General features: G+C 55.2%; 1 protein-coding gene across 2 annotated transcripts in view; it reads left to right on the top strand.

The window, feature by feature from the left end:
- SMAD4 (SMAD family member 4) overlaps window positions 1–15,548 on the top strand; it is a 40,915-nt gene that overhangs the window by 14,383 nt on the left and 10,984 nt on the right. The window contains exons 2-8 of one of the 2 annotated variants that reach the window (XM_054651695.2): window positions 2,408–2,773; window positions 4,159–4,333; window positions 4,698–4,727; window positions 7,182–7,397; window positions 9,270–9,389; window positions 9,518–9,628; window positions 12,169–12,219. In XM_054651695.2, coding sequence (XP_054507670.1) covers window positions 2,525–2,773; window positions 4,159–4,333; window positions 4,698–4,727; window positions 7,182–7,397; window positions 9,270–9,389; window positions 9,518–9,628; window positions 12,169–12,219 — 952 coding nt within the window. In that variant the 5' untranslated portion in view covers window positions 2,408–2,524. The remainder of the gene's footprint in view (window positions 1–2,407; window positions 2,774–4,158; window positions 4,334–4,697; window positions 4,728–7,181; window positions 7,398–9,269; window positions 9,390–9,517; window positions 9,629–12,168; window positions 12,220–15,548) is intronic. The other variant, XM_054651698.2, reaches the window with a different exon arrangement.

A 15,548-nucleotide genomic window follows, 5' to 3' on the forward strand; every position in this document is an offset into this window, starting at 1 on the left:
CATTAGGAGCAGCAGCATCTGCAGCAGCAGCAGCATTAGCAGCAGCATCAGCAGCAGCATTTGCAGCAGCATTAGGAGCAGCATTTGCAGCATTTGCAGCATTAGCAGCAGCATTAGCAGCATTTGCTGCAGCAGCAGCAGCAGCAGCAGCAGCAGCAGCAGCAGCAGCATTAGGAGCAGCATTAGCAGCAGCATGAGCAGCAGCAGCAGCAGCAGCAGCAGCAGCATTAGCAGCATTTGCAGCATGAGGAGCAGCAGCATTAGGAGCAGCAGCATGAGCAGCAGCATTTGCAGCATTTGCAGCATTTGCAGCAGCATTTGCAGCATGAGGAGCAGCAGCATTTGCAGCATTTGCAGCAACAGCAACATTAGCAGCAGCATTAGGAGCAGCAGCATTAGCAGCAGCATTAGCAGCATTTGCAGCATGAGGAGCAGCAGCATTTGCAGCATTAGGAGCAGCATTAGCAGCATGAGGAGCAGCAGCATTAGCAGCATTAGCAGCATGAGGAGCAGCAGCATTAGCAGCAGCATTAGCAGCATGAGGAGCAGCAGCATTAGCAGCATTAGCAGCATGAGGAGCAGCAGCATTTGCAGCATGAGGAGCAGCAGCATTAGCAGCATTTGCAGCATGAGGAGCAGCAGCATTAGCAGCATTAGCAGCATGAGGAGCAGCAGCATTAGCAGCATTAGCAGCATGAGGAGCAGCAGCATTTGCAGCAGCGCGCGCGTTCCTGGCCCAGCGGGCTGGCTCTCAGGAGTGCCGAGCAGTTCCCGCTGGGCACGGGGCAGCCGAGGGCTGACTCAGCATCTCTGGGGATCACTGCTCCTAAACACGGTGCTCTTTGCTGGATCTGAGCCCTCTGAAAGCCAGCAGGCAAAACCCTAATTCATGGTTTTATGGCGGAGGGAGGTGATAAAGCTGCGTGTCTAATTTCAATCATCTCTTCATTGAAAGCTCCTGTAGCTAATAGCTTTATCAGGGCATTTATTTGTGATTACTTGTGTGTATCTATCCGGGGTGGTGTTCTGCATTTAAGGAAAATGATGCTCTATTCTGTTTCAGCTGACAGGCTTTTACAGATTAGTGTGAGTTGCCATAGAGAATGACTGGCAGTTTCAGCTCCACTTTTGAAAGGGGCTTTTTGAATCGAAGCACAAAAAAGAAAAACAGCACAGAGGGAGAAAATGTAATAGCTAGGTAAAATCCGTGAGCCTACTCCCGTTTAGAGATGATTGTTTTCCTTTGGGAAAAATTAAGTGCAGAAGCATCCTTGCAAAACAAGAAAAGGCTGGAATATGGAGGGAGGGGGAAGGATTTTCGCCATGTATTTTTTCAGATATACCAAAGCATGGTGTGTTCCAGTTAAAACTGTAAGAAACATCAAATAAGGAAGAGTCTGTTTCCTCTTAGAATTGTGCTGGATTTGTCGAACAGCATTCGTTTTACAAGGAGGGCAGCCATGTGTTCACACTGCGTGATGCCATGACTTTCTAAATTGCCATCGCACTCTTGGTTTTGGGCAACACGTTTCTTTCCAACAAACAGCTGCTCCTTCAGTGCCTCTAACAACACGGAGAATTCCGGCGCAGCAGCAGGTCTCTGGCTGGGCGTGTTCCTCCTGGGATGAAGTGGCAGGCTTGTTTTTCCCTCGGCTTGGGAAATCATTTTATCGGCGCGGTGGGTCTCAGGCCGGCCAGCGTTCCGAGCTCGCGCAGAAAACGCGGTGGAATCGCTGCTGTGTGCGGGCTGGCCGTGCTCTGCGGAGGCCAGGGCCCGGGGAAATGCCGTGGTTGGTGACTGCACCAAGCCAGGGCTGCCTGAAGAACGTGCCCAGAGCAGCTCTGGCAGCGCCAGGCTCCTCCTGTGAGGAGCCACGAGTGGGAAGGGCAGGGCTCTCCTGGGTTTCTGCCAGCCCTTCTGGCCAGCAGGGAGGAGCAGAGCTGGGCTGAGGGGGCCGAGCCCTGGGCAGGGCTGTGGAGGGAAGGCGAGAGGGACCCCGGGTGCCTCGGTGCCTCCTCCCTGCCCAGGGTTTGCTCACATCAGCAGCCCTGGACTCCCACCCCGGGCTTTCACTGCCGTTCATCCTGCTGGGATGGAGCCTGGGAAATCATCGTGTGCCTCTCCTGGTTCATCTGAGGATCCTGCCTGTCTGGATGCACATAAACCTTTATTTAAATATGGTTACCAGGGGAGGAATAAATCCTACATCTAAAACTGTGCAGGCCGCCCCAGGCATGTTTTAGCCATCATGGGACAGGCACTGCAGTTTTTTATGTGCTTTTAATATCCTGCACTTAGCTTGAAAATAAAAGGAGAAAAAAAGCCACGGACTTCCTTAGAAACCATTAAAATGTAGATATTAATGTATGTTAAAACCATTCTAATGTAGATATTCTTTCCTCCTAGGTTTTACCAAGGGACAGTACATCTAACACTTAACTTGGATCATCTCTTGCTCATCAGCTTGAAAATCATAACAGCCCCCAAAACTGACATTTGATCTGAAAGAAAAAGCTGTGACAGATGGACAATATGTCTATTACTAACACACCAACAAGTAATGATGCTTGTCTGAGCATTGTTCACAGCTTGATGTGCCATCGGCAAGGTGGAGAGAGCGAGACTTTCGCAAAGCGCGCAATTGAGAGTTTAGTTAAAAAGCTGAAGGAGAAGAAAGATGAATTGGATTCTCTGATTACAGCTATAACCACCAACGGAGCTCACCCTAGCAAGTGTGTTACCATACAGAGGACGCTGGATGGGCGGCTGCAGGTTGGTACCCGTGCAGGCAGAGTGACCGTTCCTGCTGGAGAGCTCCCGCTCTGGCCGCTGCGGGCTGGGGGACAGGGCTGAGCCCCGCTGGGCCCGGCTCCGCTGGGCTGTGCCTGCAGCGCTCCCCTGCTCCTGCACCGGGGCCATGGCCTGCGGGGACACCCGCTCTGCTCTGCTCTGCTCTGCTCTGCTCTGCTCTGCTCTGCTGGGCTCTGCCTGCAGCGCTCCCCTGCTCCTGCACCGGGGCCATGGCCTGTGGGGGCACCCGCTCTGCTCTGCTCTGCTCTGCTCTGCTCTGCTCTGCTGGGCTGTGCCTGCAGCGCTCCCCTGCTCCTGCACCGGGGCCACGGCCTGCGGGGGCACCCGCTCTGCTCTGCTCTGCTGGGCTGTGCCTGCAGCGCTCCCCTGCTCCTGCACCGGGGCCATGGCCTGCGGGGGCACCCGCTCTGCTCTGCTCTGCTGGGCTCTGCTGGGCTCTGCCTGCAGCGCTCCCCTGCTCCTGCACCGGGGCCATGGCCTGTGGGGGCACCCGCTCTGCCCTGTTCTGCTCTGCCCTGCCCGGCTCTGCCCTGCTCTGCCCTGCTGGGCTGTGCCTGCAGCGCTCCCCTGCTCCTGCACCAGGGCCATGGCCTGTGGGGGCACCCGCTCTGCTCTGCCCTGCTCTGCCCTGCCCTGACTGTGTGTGAGTGAGTGTGGCGGTGCAGAGCAGCGCCCCTCACAAACCCAGCCCTGGTGCTGTGTGTGCCTGACACCCCGTGCTGTCACTGTCACTGTCACTGTCACCTCAGTGCTGTCCCTGGTCAGCTCAGTGCTGTCCCTGTCACTGTCAGCTCAGTGCTGTCCCTGGCTGAGCCCTGTCTGTGGGGCTGTGCTGAGCACCTGCACGGGCTGTGCTGGGTCAGGACTCGCTCCCTGTCCCGCTGGGGCTGGGATCCGCTGCTCCCAGGGCAGGTGCCTTGGTGCTGGACAGCTCTCTGCCTACCCTAGAGCCATTTCTGTAATTTATTTTTTTAATGGATTGGCATCTCCTGCTTGTAAATTTGGTGGTGTAGCTTAGCACCTTGTTCCTCTTCTTCTGGGGAAGAAGCCCCTTCACATCCTCGGTGGAGAAGGTGACCATGCCTCGTACCTGGAGCACAAGTTCCGCTTCTGCCATTTTGTACCCAGTATTTTTTACCCAAGAGTCACACAGCACTGACTGAACGGTGGCAAAACCCTGACAGAAGCGTGTTGCTGTTGGGCACGGGGCTGGGGTGCGGCGTGCAGGAGTGGCACAGCACCTTTGGCTCTTTGAGGTGCCTTTTGGCGGCGGGGAGAGGGCGCGGTGCTGTTTGTGCCCTGCCCTGTGCTCGCTCGTGTCCCAGCTCCCGTGTCTGCCTTTGCAGGTGGCTGGCCGCAAGGGGTTCCCCCACGTGATTTACGCCCGGCTCTGGAGGTGGCCCGACCTGCACAAAAACGAGCTCAAGCACGTTAAATATTGTCAGTATGCTTTTGACCTCAAGTGTGACAGTGTCTGTGTGAACCCTTACCATTATGAGCGCGTGGTGTCGCCCGGCATTGGTGAGTATCCCCCGAGTTACAGTGCAGAAAACACAGCCCCCGGTTCGGAGCATTAACTTTCAAAGGTCTCGGTATAAACACCCTCGAATGCTCCGTGTTCCTTAGTGCAGGTACTGTTCTGGCTGTGTTGCAGGTGCGGAGGGCGGGTTTGGCCTCTGTTTGAGCCCTGCTGTGGGGTTTGCTGGCGCGCAGCTCTTGCAGCTGCTGTGCCCCTCGGGGTGGCTGAGCACAGGCTGCCCTGCACTGGAAGGGCTCTGGTGGCTGCAGCCTGCAGTGCTGGTTTTTAAGGGCTGCGAACGTTTGAGCGTGCTGTGAGCTCTCTGAATGCATCCTCTGCCCCCTTCTCCCTGTGTTCCCTTTGCAGATCTCTCGGGACTGACGCTGCAGAGCTCAGGTGAGTGGCTGTGCTTGCTGCTGCCTTTCCATGGGGATGCCAGGCCCTGCCACCCCTCTGCCTCACAAAAGCCAGGGCCTGCTTTTGTGCCCCCGGCTCCCAAAAACCACCCCACAGCCCTGCCAGGGGCGAGGGTCTGTAAATCCCTGGGCCAGAGGCTCCAGCTCTGCCCAGTGCTCACTGCTTCCCACCTGTGACACCCACAGAAAACCAAAAACCAGTAAAAAAAAGACACCCAAAACTTTGTGCACCTGCATGATTTGCTGATTAATTGGATTGGGAATGCTGCGTGTGATTTAATAGGAAGGAAAGAACGGAAATTCTGTAATTAATTCTGCCATTGGGTGAAGGAGTCTGATATCCTTGCTTTCCCCGGACGTGAAATCTCGCCTGGGCATTATTCAGAAATCTGAGATTCCACTGCTGGTAACTGCTTTATTTCAAAGCTTGTTTTATTCTCCTCCCAGAGGAAATTCATGGAGGAAGAAATTTGTGTGATCCAGTGATTTTAGCGCATTGTTGAAAGTATCCAAGTAAAAATGAACTAGGAAAAAACCCCCACCAAACCTCCCAACAAACTTAACTTGACAAGCTGTAATCCGTGTGCTCATCTGTGCTAATTTGCATTGTTACTGTGCCTTCTGGAAAGTTGTCCTTCGGTACAGAGTCAAAGCTGAATTTTCCATTGCTTACTGAAATTATTTCAGTATTTAACACCAGCAGCTAAACACATCATAAGCATTCCCTTTGCCCCTGCTCTTGCAGCAGGTTCTGACATACTTGGTGTGCTTGCAAAAGGAGCATGGGAGGTGATGCGATGCAGGGGTCATCTCAGAAATAAATTGCTGTAGTGGCAGTTCCCTAGCCCTGTGTGGGAATGATCTGAATTGCACTGCTGAACACTGACCGGTTTCCTGTGGCCTTTGGGTGTGAATTTGATTTTCCAGTCAGTTTGAGGGGGAGTTCCTTAAGATGGCCCCAGGGATGCCTGAAGCTCGTGTGCCGTGTTCACAGAGCTGTGTGTTGCATGGGCGCTGTGTGTGTGTGTGCCTGCTCGCGTTCCCGAGAGCGGCTGGTGAGCTGCTGCTGTAGTGCACACACACACACACGCCTGGCAGCGAACGCCGTGTGTCCTGTGTGACCGTGTGCCGGGCTGGCATGGGCTCGGAGCTCCTGCAGCCGCCGCGCCGGGGCTGAGCCGGGTGTGCGGAGGGGCAGGGAGCCAGAGCAGGGTGTGCGTGAGTGTGAGTGTGAGTGTGAGTGTGTGAGTGTGCACTGTGTGTGTGTGTGTGCGGAGGGGCAGGGAGTGGCAGCCCAGAGCAGGGTGTGCGTGAGTGTGAGTGTGTGTGTGTGAGTGTGTGCACTGTGTGAGTGTGTGCGGAGGGGCAGGGAGCGGCAGCCCAGAGCAGGGTGTGCGTGAGTGTGAGTGTGAGTGTGTGAGTGTGAGTGTGTGTGCGGAGGGGCAGGGAGCGGCAGCCCAGACAGAGTGTGAGTGTGAGTGTGAGTGTGAGTGTGAGTGTGAGTGTGTGTGGAGGGGCAGGGAACGGCAGCCCAGAGCAGGGTGTGCGTGAGTGTGAGTGTGTGAGTGTGCACTGTGTGTGTGTGTGAGTGTGCACTGTGTGTGTGTGTGTGAGTGTGTGCGGAGGGGCAGGGAGCGGCAGCCCAGAGCAGAGTGTGAGTGAGTGTGAGTGTGAGTGTGTGAGTGTGCACTGTGTGTGTGTGAGTGTGCACTGTGTGTGTGTGAGTGTGAGTGTGTGTGTGAGTGTGAGTGTGAGTGTGAGTGTGTGCGGAGGGGCAGGGAGCAGCAGCCCAGAGCAGGGTGTGCGTGAGTGTGAGTGTGTGAGTGTGCACTGTGTGTGTGTGTGAGTGTGCACTGTGTGTGTGTGTGTGAGTGTGTGCGGAGGGGCAGGGAGCGGCAGCCCAGAGCAGGGTGTGTGTGACTGTGAGTGTGTGCCCTGTGTGTGTGCACTCCGTGTGCCCTGTGTGTGTGCACTCTGTGTGCCCTGTGTTGGAGTGTGAGTGTGTGTGTGCGGGGCAGGGAGCGGAGCAGCAGCAGCTCACCATGGGTGCACAGCCCAGAGCAGGGTGTGAGTGTGCCCTGTGTGTGTGTGTGAGTGTGTGTGAGTGTGTGTGAGTGTGTGAGTGTGTGTGTGTGTGTGTGTGTGTGCCCTGTGCGTGTGTGTGTCCGCGCTGTCCCCATGCTGTCCCCATGCTGTCCCAGTGCTATCCCCATGCTGTCCCCATGCTGTCCCCATGCTGTCCCCGTGCTATCCCCATGCTATCCCCATGCTGTCCCCATGCTGTCCCGGTGCTATCCCCATGCTGTCCCCATGCTATCCCCGTGCTGTCCCCATGCTGTCCCGTGCTGTCCCGGTGCTATCCCCATGCTGTCCCCATGCTGTCCCCATGCTGTCCCCGTGCTGTCCCCTGTGTGACGGCACGCTGTCCCCGCAGCCCCGTCCAGCATGCTGGTGAAGGACGAGTACGTGCACGACTACGAGGGGCAGCCGTCGCTGTCGTCGGCCGAGGGCCACTCGGTGCAGACCATCCAGCACCCGCCCAGCAACAGGGCCAGCTCGGAGCCCTTCAGCGCCCCGGCCATGCTGGCCCCCGCCGAGGCCAGCACCACCAGCACCACCAACTTCCCCAACATTCCCGTGGCCTCCACAAGTAAGCTCCTGGGTGGGGTGGGCGTGGGGATGGTGTGCAGGGCAGCCTGAGTGTGTGTGTGCTGGTGCTGCAGCTGCTGCAGGCCAGCCTCTGGACATGCAGGGCAGCCTCTGTGTGTGTGCTGCTGCTGCAGCTGCTGCAGGCCAGCCCCTGGGCATGCAGGGCATCTTGAGTGTGTGTGTGTGTGTGCACAGCTGCTGCAGGCCAGCCCCTGGGCATGCAGGGCAGCCTCTGTGTGTGTGCTGCTGCAGCTGCTGCAGGCCAGCCCCTGGGCATGCAGGGCACCCTGTGTGTGCTGCAGCGGCAGGCCAGCCCCTGGGCATGCAGGGCAGCCTGTGTGTGTGTGCTGCTGCTGCAGCTGCAGGCCAGCCCCTATGCATGGCGCCGGGGGATGCAGTGCTGTGGCCCGGCAGCGTTCCTGTGCCACCCCGAGGTGGTGGTGCCTGTGCCAAAGGGCCAGCCAGAGCACTGCAGCAGCTCAGCCATGGTGGTTCACTGTGCTCCCCCAAGGACAGCCCCAGTTAATATTTCCAGAGCAGGGTGGCTGCCACCTGGGCACTGCCAGAGAGCAGTCACACACTCATCGCTTCACTGTCACGGCAGCAGAGCAGCGAATGCATGTGCTGAAAGGAGAGACCCTGGGCTGCTCCCTCTCCTGCAGCGTGAGCACCACTGCTCCCCTCGCGGTGTTCCCTGTGCTCCCCCGAGGACAGCCCCAGCCAGTATTTCCATTGGTGCGTTGGAGCGCTGCCATGAGGGTTTTGACACCTGTGCCTGGTGCAGTGGGAGGGGTCGGTGTCGCAGCACCGTGTTTGTCAAAATGAAATGCTGCCCAGGGCCAGCCTGCAGGCCAGCAGAGCACCCCGAGCACCCCGAGAGCTTTCACACCGAAGATGAGTGAGCATCGCTCATCTCATTACAGATGCGAATTGTGGGGACGCGGTGCTGTGATACGCTCGTTAATTTCAGATGATGAGATTTTGGCTAAAAGTACTGATGTTGGTAACTTCACCATGTCTGTATTTGTCTCCAGCAGAGATAAGAAGGGCATGGGTAGTTAATTGTGCTGCCTTTGCACCACACTTTATAAGTCAGTAACCTTTTCTCTTCAGTGCCAGACTTGCTGGAGGCAAGTGGACGTGAAAAAAAAGTCAATTTTTATGTTTTACTGCAAGCTCTCAATATGTTAGATTGTGCTAGCCACAGCATTGAGAGTGCAGTGTAATTGTGAAAGTGTTGGTAAGTTGAGTGTTAATGGCTGAACTGAAGCCTTGTGCAGTCAGATTTTGTTAACCTGTTCTGAAATATCTGTAGTTTAAATCTTAGACAATTCTTGAAATATTTATTTGAGAGGAGGGAGAGAAGCCGCAGGGGCTTTCTGAGTGCAGTGTTGAGTGCAGCTTTACTGAAGCAGTGTTTACCACAGCGAAATGCTGCCCAGAGTGCTTTGGAGGAGCATGGCTGTGAGTGAGTGTACTCCTTAGGAACAGTAGTTAAAACATGCTGAAAACAAGCGGCTCACCGGGCCTGTTTGGGTTCACACCAAACCTTTCCAGCCCTGTTACCCAGTCCAACTGTGACATCCCCTCTTCCCTGTCACCCTGCAAAATGAGATGGACCAGGACAAGGTGCGGGTGCTGGGCAGAGCTCTGTGCCTTCTCCTGCTCCCGAAGGGTGAAGGGGTCAGAGTTCCCCGGTGCAGAGCGCTCTGCCTCGAGCCTCCTGCGGGCGCAGGAGAGGGACAGAGGCCGGGCCGCGGCAGCGGCGCCCTGCAGTGCCCTGCCGGGCCGTGCCCTCCCGCCCGCTAGCGCTGAGCTCTTCTCGACCCGCCTTTTGGAACGCTCACGAATAGGTAGTGTGTTCTTTCACCAGGTCAACCTCCCAGTATATTGACAGGTAGCCATAGTGATGGACTCTTACAGATTGCTTCAGGGCCCCAGCCAGGAGCTCAGCAGAATGGGTTCACAGCCCAGCCAGCCACTTACCACCACAGTGAGTATCCCCCCGCTCCTGCTCCTCTCCGCTTCCTCAGCCCGGTTTCCAAAAGCCCAGGAGCAGCAGAGGACGAGCAGGGGATGAGGGCGGCTGGCTCGGGCGCCCAGGGCCGTTTGTCTTTGCAGACAGCACCACCAGCTGGACGGGGAGCCGGACGGCCGCCTACACGCCCAGCATCCCGCACCACCAGAACGGCCACCTGCAGCACCACCCGCCCATGCACCCCGGACACTACTGTAAGCGCCCCCTGGGGTCCCTCTGTCCGCCTGTCCGCCTGTCCTGCCGCCCGTGCCAGCTGCGAGCTGCACTCGCAGCCCCGCTCCTGCCTGTGCTCTGCCCTCAGAGCATCCTCACATCTGCCTGTGCCCTGTGCCCTCAGCATCCTCACATCTGCCTGTGCCCTCACAGCCCCTCACATCTGCCTGTGCCCTCACAGCCCCTCACATCTGCCTCTGCTCTGTGCCCTCACAGCCCCTCACATCTGCCTGTCCCCTCACAGCCCCTCACATCTGCCTGTGCCCTGTGCCCTCACAGCCCCTCACATCTGCCTGTGCCCTGTCCCCTCACAGCCCCTCACATCTGCCTGTGCCCTGTGCCCTCACAGCCCCTCACATCTGCCTGTGCCCTGTGCCCTCACAGCCCCTCACATCTGCCTGTGCCCTGTCCTCTCAGCATCCTCACATCTGCCTGTGCCCTGTCCTCTCAGCATCCTCACATCTGCCTGTGCCCTGTGCCCTGAGCCCCTCACATCTGCCTGTGCCCTGTGCCCTCACAGCCCCTCACATCTGCCTGTGCCCTGTGCCCTCACAGCCCCTCACATCTGCCTGTGCCCTGTGCCCTCACAGCCCCTCACATCTGCCTGTGCCCTGTGCCCTCACAGCCCCTCACATCTGCTGTGCCCTGTCCCCTCTCAGCATCCTCACATCTGCCTGTGCCCTGTGCCCTCACAGCTGCCCAGAGTGCTTTGGAGGAGCATGGTGCTCTGCCTGTGCTCTGTCCCCTCAGCCCCTCACATCTGCCTGTGCTCTGTCCCAGCTGTGCTGGCAGCTCACCGCCAGCCCCAGGGGCTCTCCCTGCTGCTGCAGCACCACCAGGAGCTCGGAGAGCTGCAGCAAAGCTCAGTGTGGCACCTGAAATGGCTCTGTTACACCCAGGAGAGCTCAGTGTGGCACCTGAGATTGCTCTGTTACACCCAGGAAGGCTCAGTGTGGCACCTGAGATTGCTCTGTTACACTGAGGAGAGCTCAGTGTGGCACCTGAGATTGACACCCAGGAAAGCTCAGTGTGGCACCTGAGATTGCTCTGTTACACCCAGGAAGGCTCAGTGTGGCACCTGAGATTGCTCTGTTACACCCAGCAAACCTCAGTGTGGCACAGGAAATTACTCTGTTACACCGAATTAACTGAGCAGCACCGCCTGGCCGAGCCTCTCCTGCAAAGCTTGGCAGCCCCACGCTGACCCATTTCCCGAGCACAAGAGGAAGCTGATGGTTTTTTCTTTCAAAACTTGGAAATTCCTGCCTGTTTCTGTTTTTTAGAGGTTTTGCAGTCGTGCTAAGCTTTGGAAGACATGTCCATGCCCACTTTAAAAACTTCCAGCTTTAGAGAACTTAGTGAACCTTGCACAGTGAAGTATTGCCAGTTCACAAATACAGTAGCACACAGACTTGAAAATATTCTTCATGTAGGAAATAGGACAAGAAACATTTCTTTTAAAGTACAGGAGATGGGGGAAAAAAAGTGGTCAAGCTTCTATTGTAGGGGTCTAGCACAGGAAATGCACTGTAGGGCTTTAGTAGATAAAAACCTCCCACACAAATGAAAAGTTTCTAAATTTTGTAACAAAAGGCTTGAGTAGTTCTTTATTTTGTAATGCAGTTTTTGTTAGAATGTTCCCCAATATTGGAATATATAATATGTATTCTCTGTTAGGAGGCAGAGCACAGATCCTGGTGTAGATCAAGGGGTTGTTAGCGGAGGGGAGAGTGCGCTGTAAATTAACCTTGGAATGTCTTTTCAGCCTGTGTCTGTCAGTAAGGCCGCGGCTCAGGCACAGTTGTTAGGGTTAATTCCTTCACTCAGTGAGGGCCCTGCTTCACTCTGGTGTTGTTTGTCAGGGATGGCAGGGTGCGAGGGGCTGCTGTGCAGAGGCTGTAAACGTTCTTGGCACGCGTGTCCCTCCAGAACGGGTGCCTGTGCCTGGCTGGCGATGCCACACCGAGCTTTCCCTGGGACCTTTCCCTGGGACCTTTCCCTGGGACCTTTCCCTGCGAGCTTTCCCTGCGAGCTTTCCCTGGGACCTTTCCCTGGGAGCTTTCCCTGGGACCTTTCCCTGCGAGCTTTCCCTGGGACCTTTCCCTGCGAGCTTTCCCTGGGAGCTTTCCCTGGGAGCTTTCCCTGCGAGCTTTCCCTGCGAGCTTTCCCTGCGAGCTTTCCCTGCTTCTCCCGGTGCTTTGGTGCCTGCCCTGACCCCTCGCTGCAGGAGCTGCTGTCACTGTCATGCCCTGTTGAGCCTCTCCTGCCGCTCCCAGAGGGCACACACTCACCCACCATCCTGTGCAGTTCGTTTTTCCTTGGGAGATGTGTTCTCTGGGGCTTCCCCTCCATCCCGAGTGCTTGTTTCTCATGGTTGTTTCTGGTGGTCCAGCCCCCGGCACGCTGGACAGCTTGCGCTGCGGTTGATGAGGGTACCAGGGGGTGGTTTCACAGGGAAGCATTTAGGGGAGAAAACCTTGTTTTTGCTGGTGTGAAGCTAACTGCTTGTTCTCTCCTCCAGGGCCAGTTCACAACGAACTCGCATTCCAGCCTCCCATATCAAACCACCCTGGTGAGTAAAGCCTGACAGCTGCGGCGTGCAGCTCGCGGGGGACGGGGCTGGGAGCAGGAGAGGACCCTTGTTTGCACGAGTCCTGTTCTAAACGGGGCACAGCAGCTGTGAGGGGGCTGGGTTCAGGTGCCAGGCTGAGCCGTGCAGCCCCGAGAGCAGCCCTGGGCTGGCTGAGGGTGCCCAGCTGTGTCTGGGGCTGTGCCCAGCTGTGTCTGGGCTGTTCCCAGCTGTGTCTGGGCTGTGCCCAGCTGTGTCTGGGGCTGTGCCCAGGTGAGCTGTGCAGCCCTGGGCTGGCTGAGGGTGCCCAGGTGTGTCTGGGCTGTGCCCAGGTGAGCTCTGCAGCCCTGGGCTGGGCTGGCTGTTCCCAGCTGTGTCTGGGGCTGTCCCCAGCTGTGTCTGGGCTGTTCCCAGCTGTGTCTGGGGCTGTCCCCAGCTGTGTCTGAGCTGTCCCCAGCTGTGTCTGGGCTGTGCCCAGCTGTGTCTGGGGCTGTTCCCAGCTGTGTCTGGGGCTGTGCCCAGGTGTGTCTGGGCTGTGCCCAGCTGTGTCTGGGGCTGTGCCCAGCTGTGTCTGGGGCTGTGCCCAGCTGTGTCTGGGCTGTCCCCAGCTGTGTCTGGGGCTGTTCCCAGCTGTGTCTGTGCTGTTCCCAGCTGTGTCTGGGCTGTCCCCAGCTGTGTCTGGGCTGTGCCCAGCTGTGTCTGGGCTGTTCCCAGCTTTGTCTGGGCTGTTCCCAGCTGTGTCTGGGCTGTTCCCAGCTTTGTCTGGGCTGTTCCCAGGTGAGCTGTGCAGCCCTGGGCTGGGTGTGTGTCCCCAGGTGTGTCTGTGCTGTTCCCAGCTGTGTCTGGGGCTGTTCCCAGCTGTTCCCAGCTGTGTCTGGGGCTGTTCCCAGCTGTGTCTGGGGCTGTCCCCAGCTGTGTCTGGGCTGTTCCCAGGTGTGTCTGGGGCTGTTCCCAGCTGTGTCTGGGGCTGTCTCCAGCTGTGTCTGGGCTGTGCCCAGCTGTGTCTGGGCTGTTCCCAGCTGTGTCTGGGCTGTTCCCAGCTGTGTCTGGGGCTGTTCCCAGCTGTGTCTGGGCTGTTCCCAGCTGTGTCTGGGGCTGTTCCCAGCTGTGTCTGGGCTGTTCCCAGCTGTGTCTGGGGCTGTTCCCAGCTGTGTCTGGGCTGTTCCCAGCTGTGTCTGGCCCCATTCCAAGCCCCTCCAGGCCCCACAGCCCTGCAAGGGAAGGCCTTGTCCTTCCTGCGTCTTGTGCTGCTGTTCCTCTGTGGCCCTCATGGAAGCTCACCATGGCTTCACCTGGCGGTTCAGGGGGTCCCTCCTGCTGTCCCTGCTCTCTCTGCTTCGGGTTCAAGGTGATATTTTGTGTTTAACAACAGTAACACTGTTCCCTGCAGAGGTGGAGCTACAAAGTTGAAAAGCCAAAAAGTTAAACTTGTTTTTACCCAGATACTACAGCAGTGCCAGGAATTGAATGTTGGTAGCTGCCGGGCGAGGTTAACTGTGGCTGGATCGAGTTTCCCGTTGTTTGGTGGTGATTTCACCCTGTCGAGGCCTCGTTGCCCAGAGCAGCTGGGCTTCCCCAGCCCGGGAGCGTCCCAGGCCGGGCTGGAGCACCCTGGGTGCCTGTGGCAGGTTTGGAGTGAGCTGAGCCCCAAGGTCCCTTCTGACCCAGCCCATCCTGGCATCCCGGGATTTGCTGGTGCTGCCCGGCTGTGCTCCCCTCAGTGGAAATGGACCCTTGCAGGCAGCAGAGGTGCTGAGCTCCCCAGAGCGCTCCATGGCCAGAGCTTATGGCAGCTCTGGGTGTGCAGGGAGCACACAGCAGCCAGGGCTGTGACAGGGTATCTGGGTGTGCAGATACAGCAATCACAGCACACAGCAGCCATGGGTGTGACAGGCATCCCTGGGTGTGCAGAGGCGATGGGTGCAGGAAATCACCGTGTGTGCCTGGCCAGCTGTCGGTGCCAGCGGGGCTGTCTGGGACTCGGGGCAGGGCCCAGGAGCCTGGCTCTGCTTTCCTCGCCAGGCTGATGGCTGCAGAAGCCGTCCCTCCTTTGCGGCCAGCTTCCCGAATGCGCGGTCGGCGTTGGGGGCAGCCCTGTGCTCGCAGACTCTCAGAGCTCGCCGTGTGCTCCGCTGCCGCCTCGCTGGTGCCCCTGGCTCTGCCCTGCCCGGGCCGGTGCCCGCTCAGCGAATGTCCCTGTGTTGTTGTTCCCCACGTGCCGCTGCCCAGCCCCGGCAGGCTGCTGGCCCCTGCTGAGCTGACACGGGCGCGTGTCGCTGACGCCCTTCATGAAAACCCCTTTGCCAGGATCCTTTCTCCTGAGACGCTGGGAAGCTTCAGCTTCTCCATGTTTTGCCGCTTTGGAATGTGACTTGGAGAATTGTTTACCCAGCGCGTGAATTGTTTTTACTTGGTGACCAATGGCAGCCACCTGTGTCGAGGCTGCGAGCAGTCACAAGATGTTATTGTCATTCCTTTCTTCCCTTCTGATGAAATCCTTTCTTCTGTTCTTTTAGTACAGTTTTAATATATCATTTTCTTTTAATATAATGAAAGATTTTTTTTAATTTAAAAAGATATTTTAAAGATTTAAAGATATTTATTTATTTATTTAATATAATTAAATTATATTTAACATACATATAATTGTCTTTTAATCTATCATAAAATAACATCATAATTATCATAATGTATCATAATATTTAATATATTTAAAATAATATATAATATATATTTATATATAAATATATAATTAGGTATAGTAATATAATTATTATAAGCATAGTTATATTATTAATATTTATATATTATATGATATTTAATACTTAATATAATATCATAATAATTATAATAATTATCATAATGTATCATAATATTTAATATATTTAAAATAATATATAATATATATTTATATATAAATAGATAATATAATTATATATAGTAATATAATTACAAGCATAATAATTATACAATTGTTAATATTTATATATTATATAATATTTAATATACTTAATATAATATCACAATAATTATCGTAATTATCATAATATATCATAATATTTAATATATTTAAATTAATATATAATATATATTTACATATAAATATATAATTATATATAGTAATATAATTATTATAAACATAATAATTATACAATTATATTATTAATATTTATATATTATATAATATTTAATATACTTAATAGAATATCATAATAATTATCATAATTATCATAATATATCATAGAATAATATGATGAAATCAGCCTTCTGAGGCACAGAGTCAAGATTCTCATCTCCTCTCTCGTCCTGGGTCCCTGAGAACACCCCCGAGG

The sequence above is a fragment of the Agelaius phoeniceus genome, chromosome Z, assembly GCF_051311805.1.
Source record: "Agelaius phoeniceus isolate bAgePho1 chromosome Z, bAgePho1.hap1, whole genome shotgun sequence".
In the NCBI taxonomy this organism is placed as follows: Eukaryota; Metazoa; Chordata; class Aves; order Passeriformes; family Icteridae; genus Agelaius; species Agelaius phoeniceus.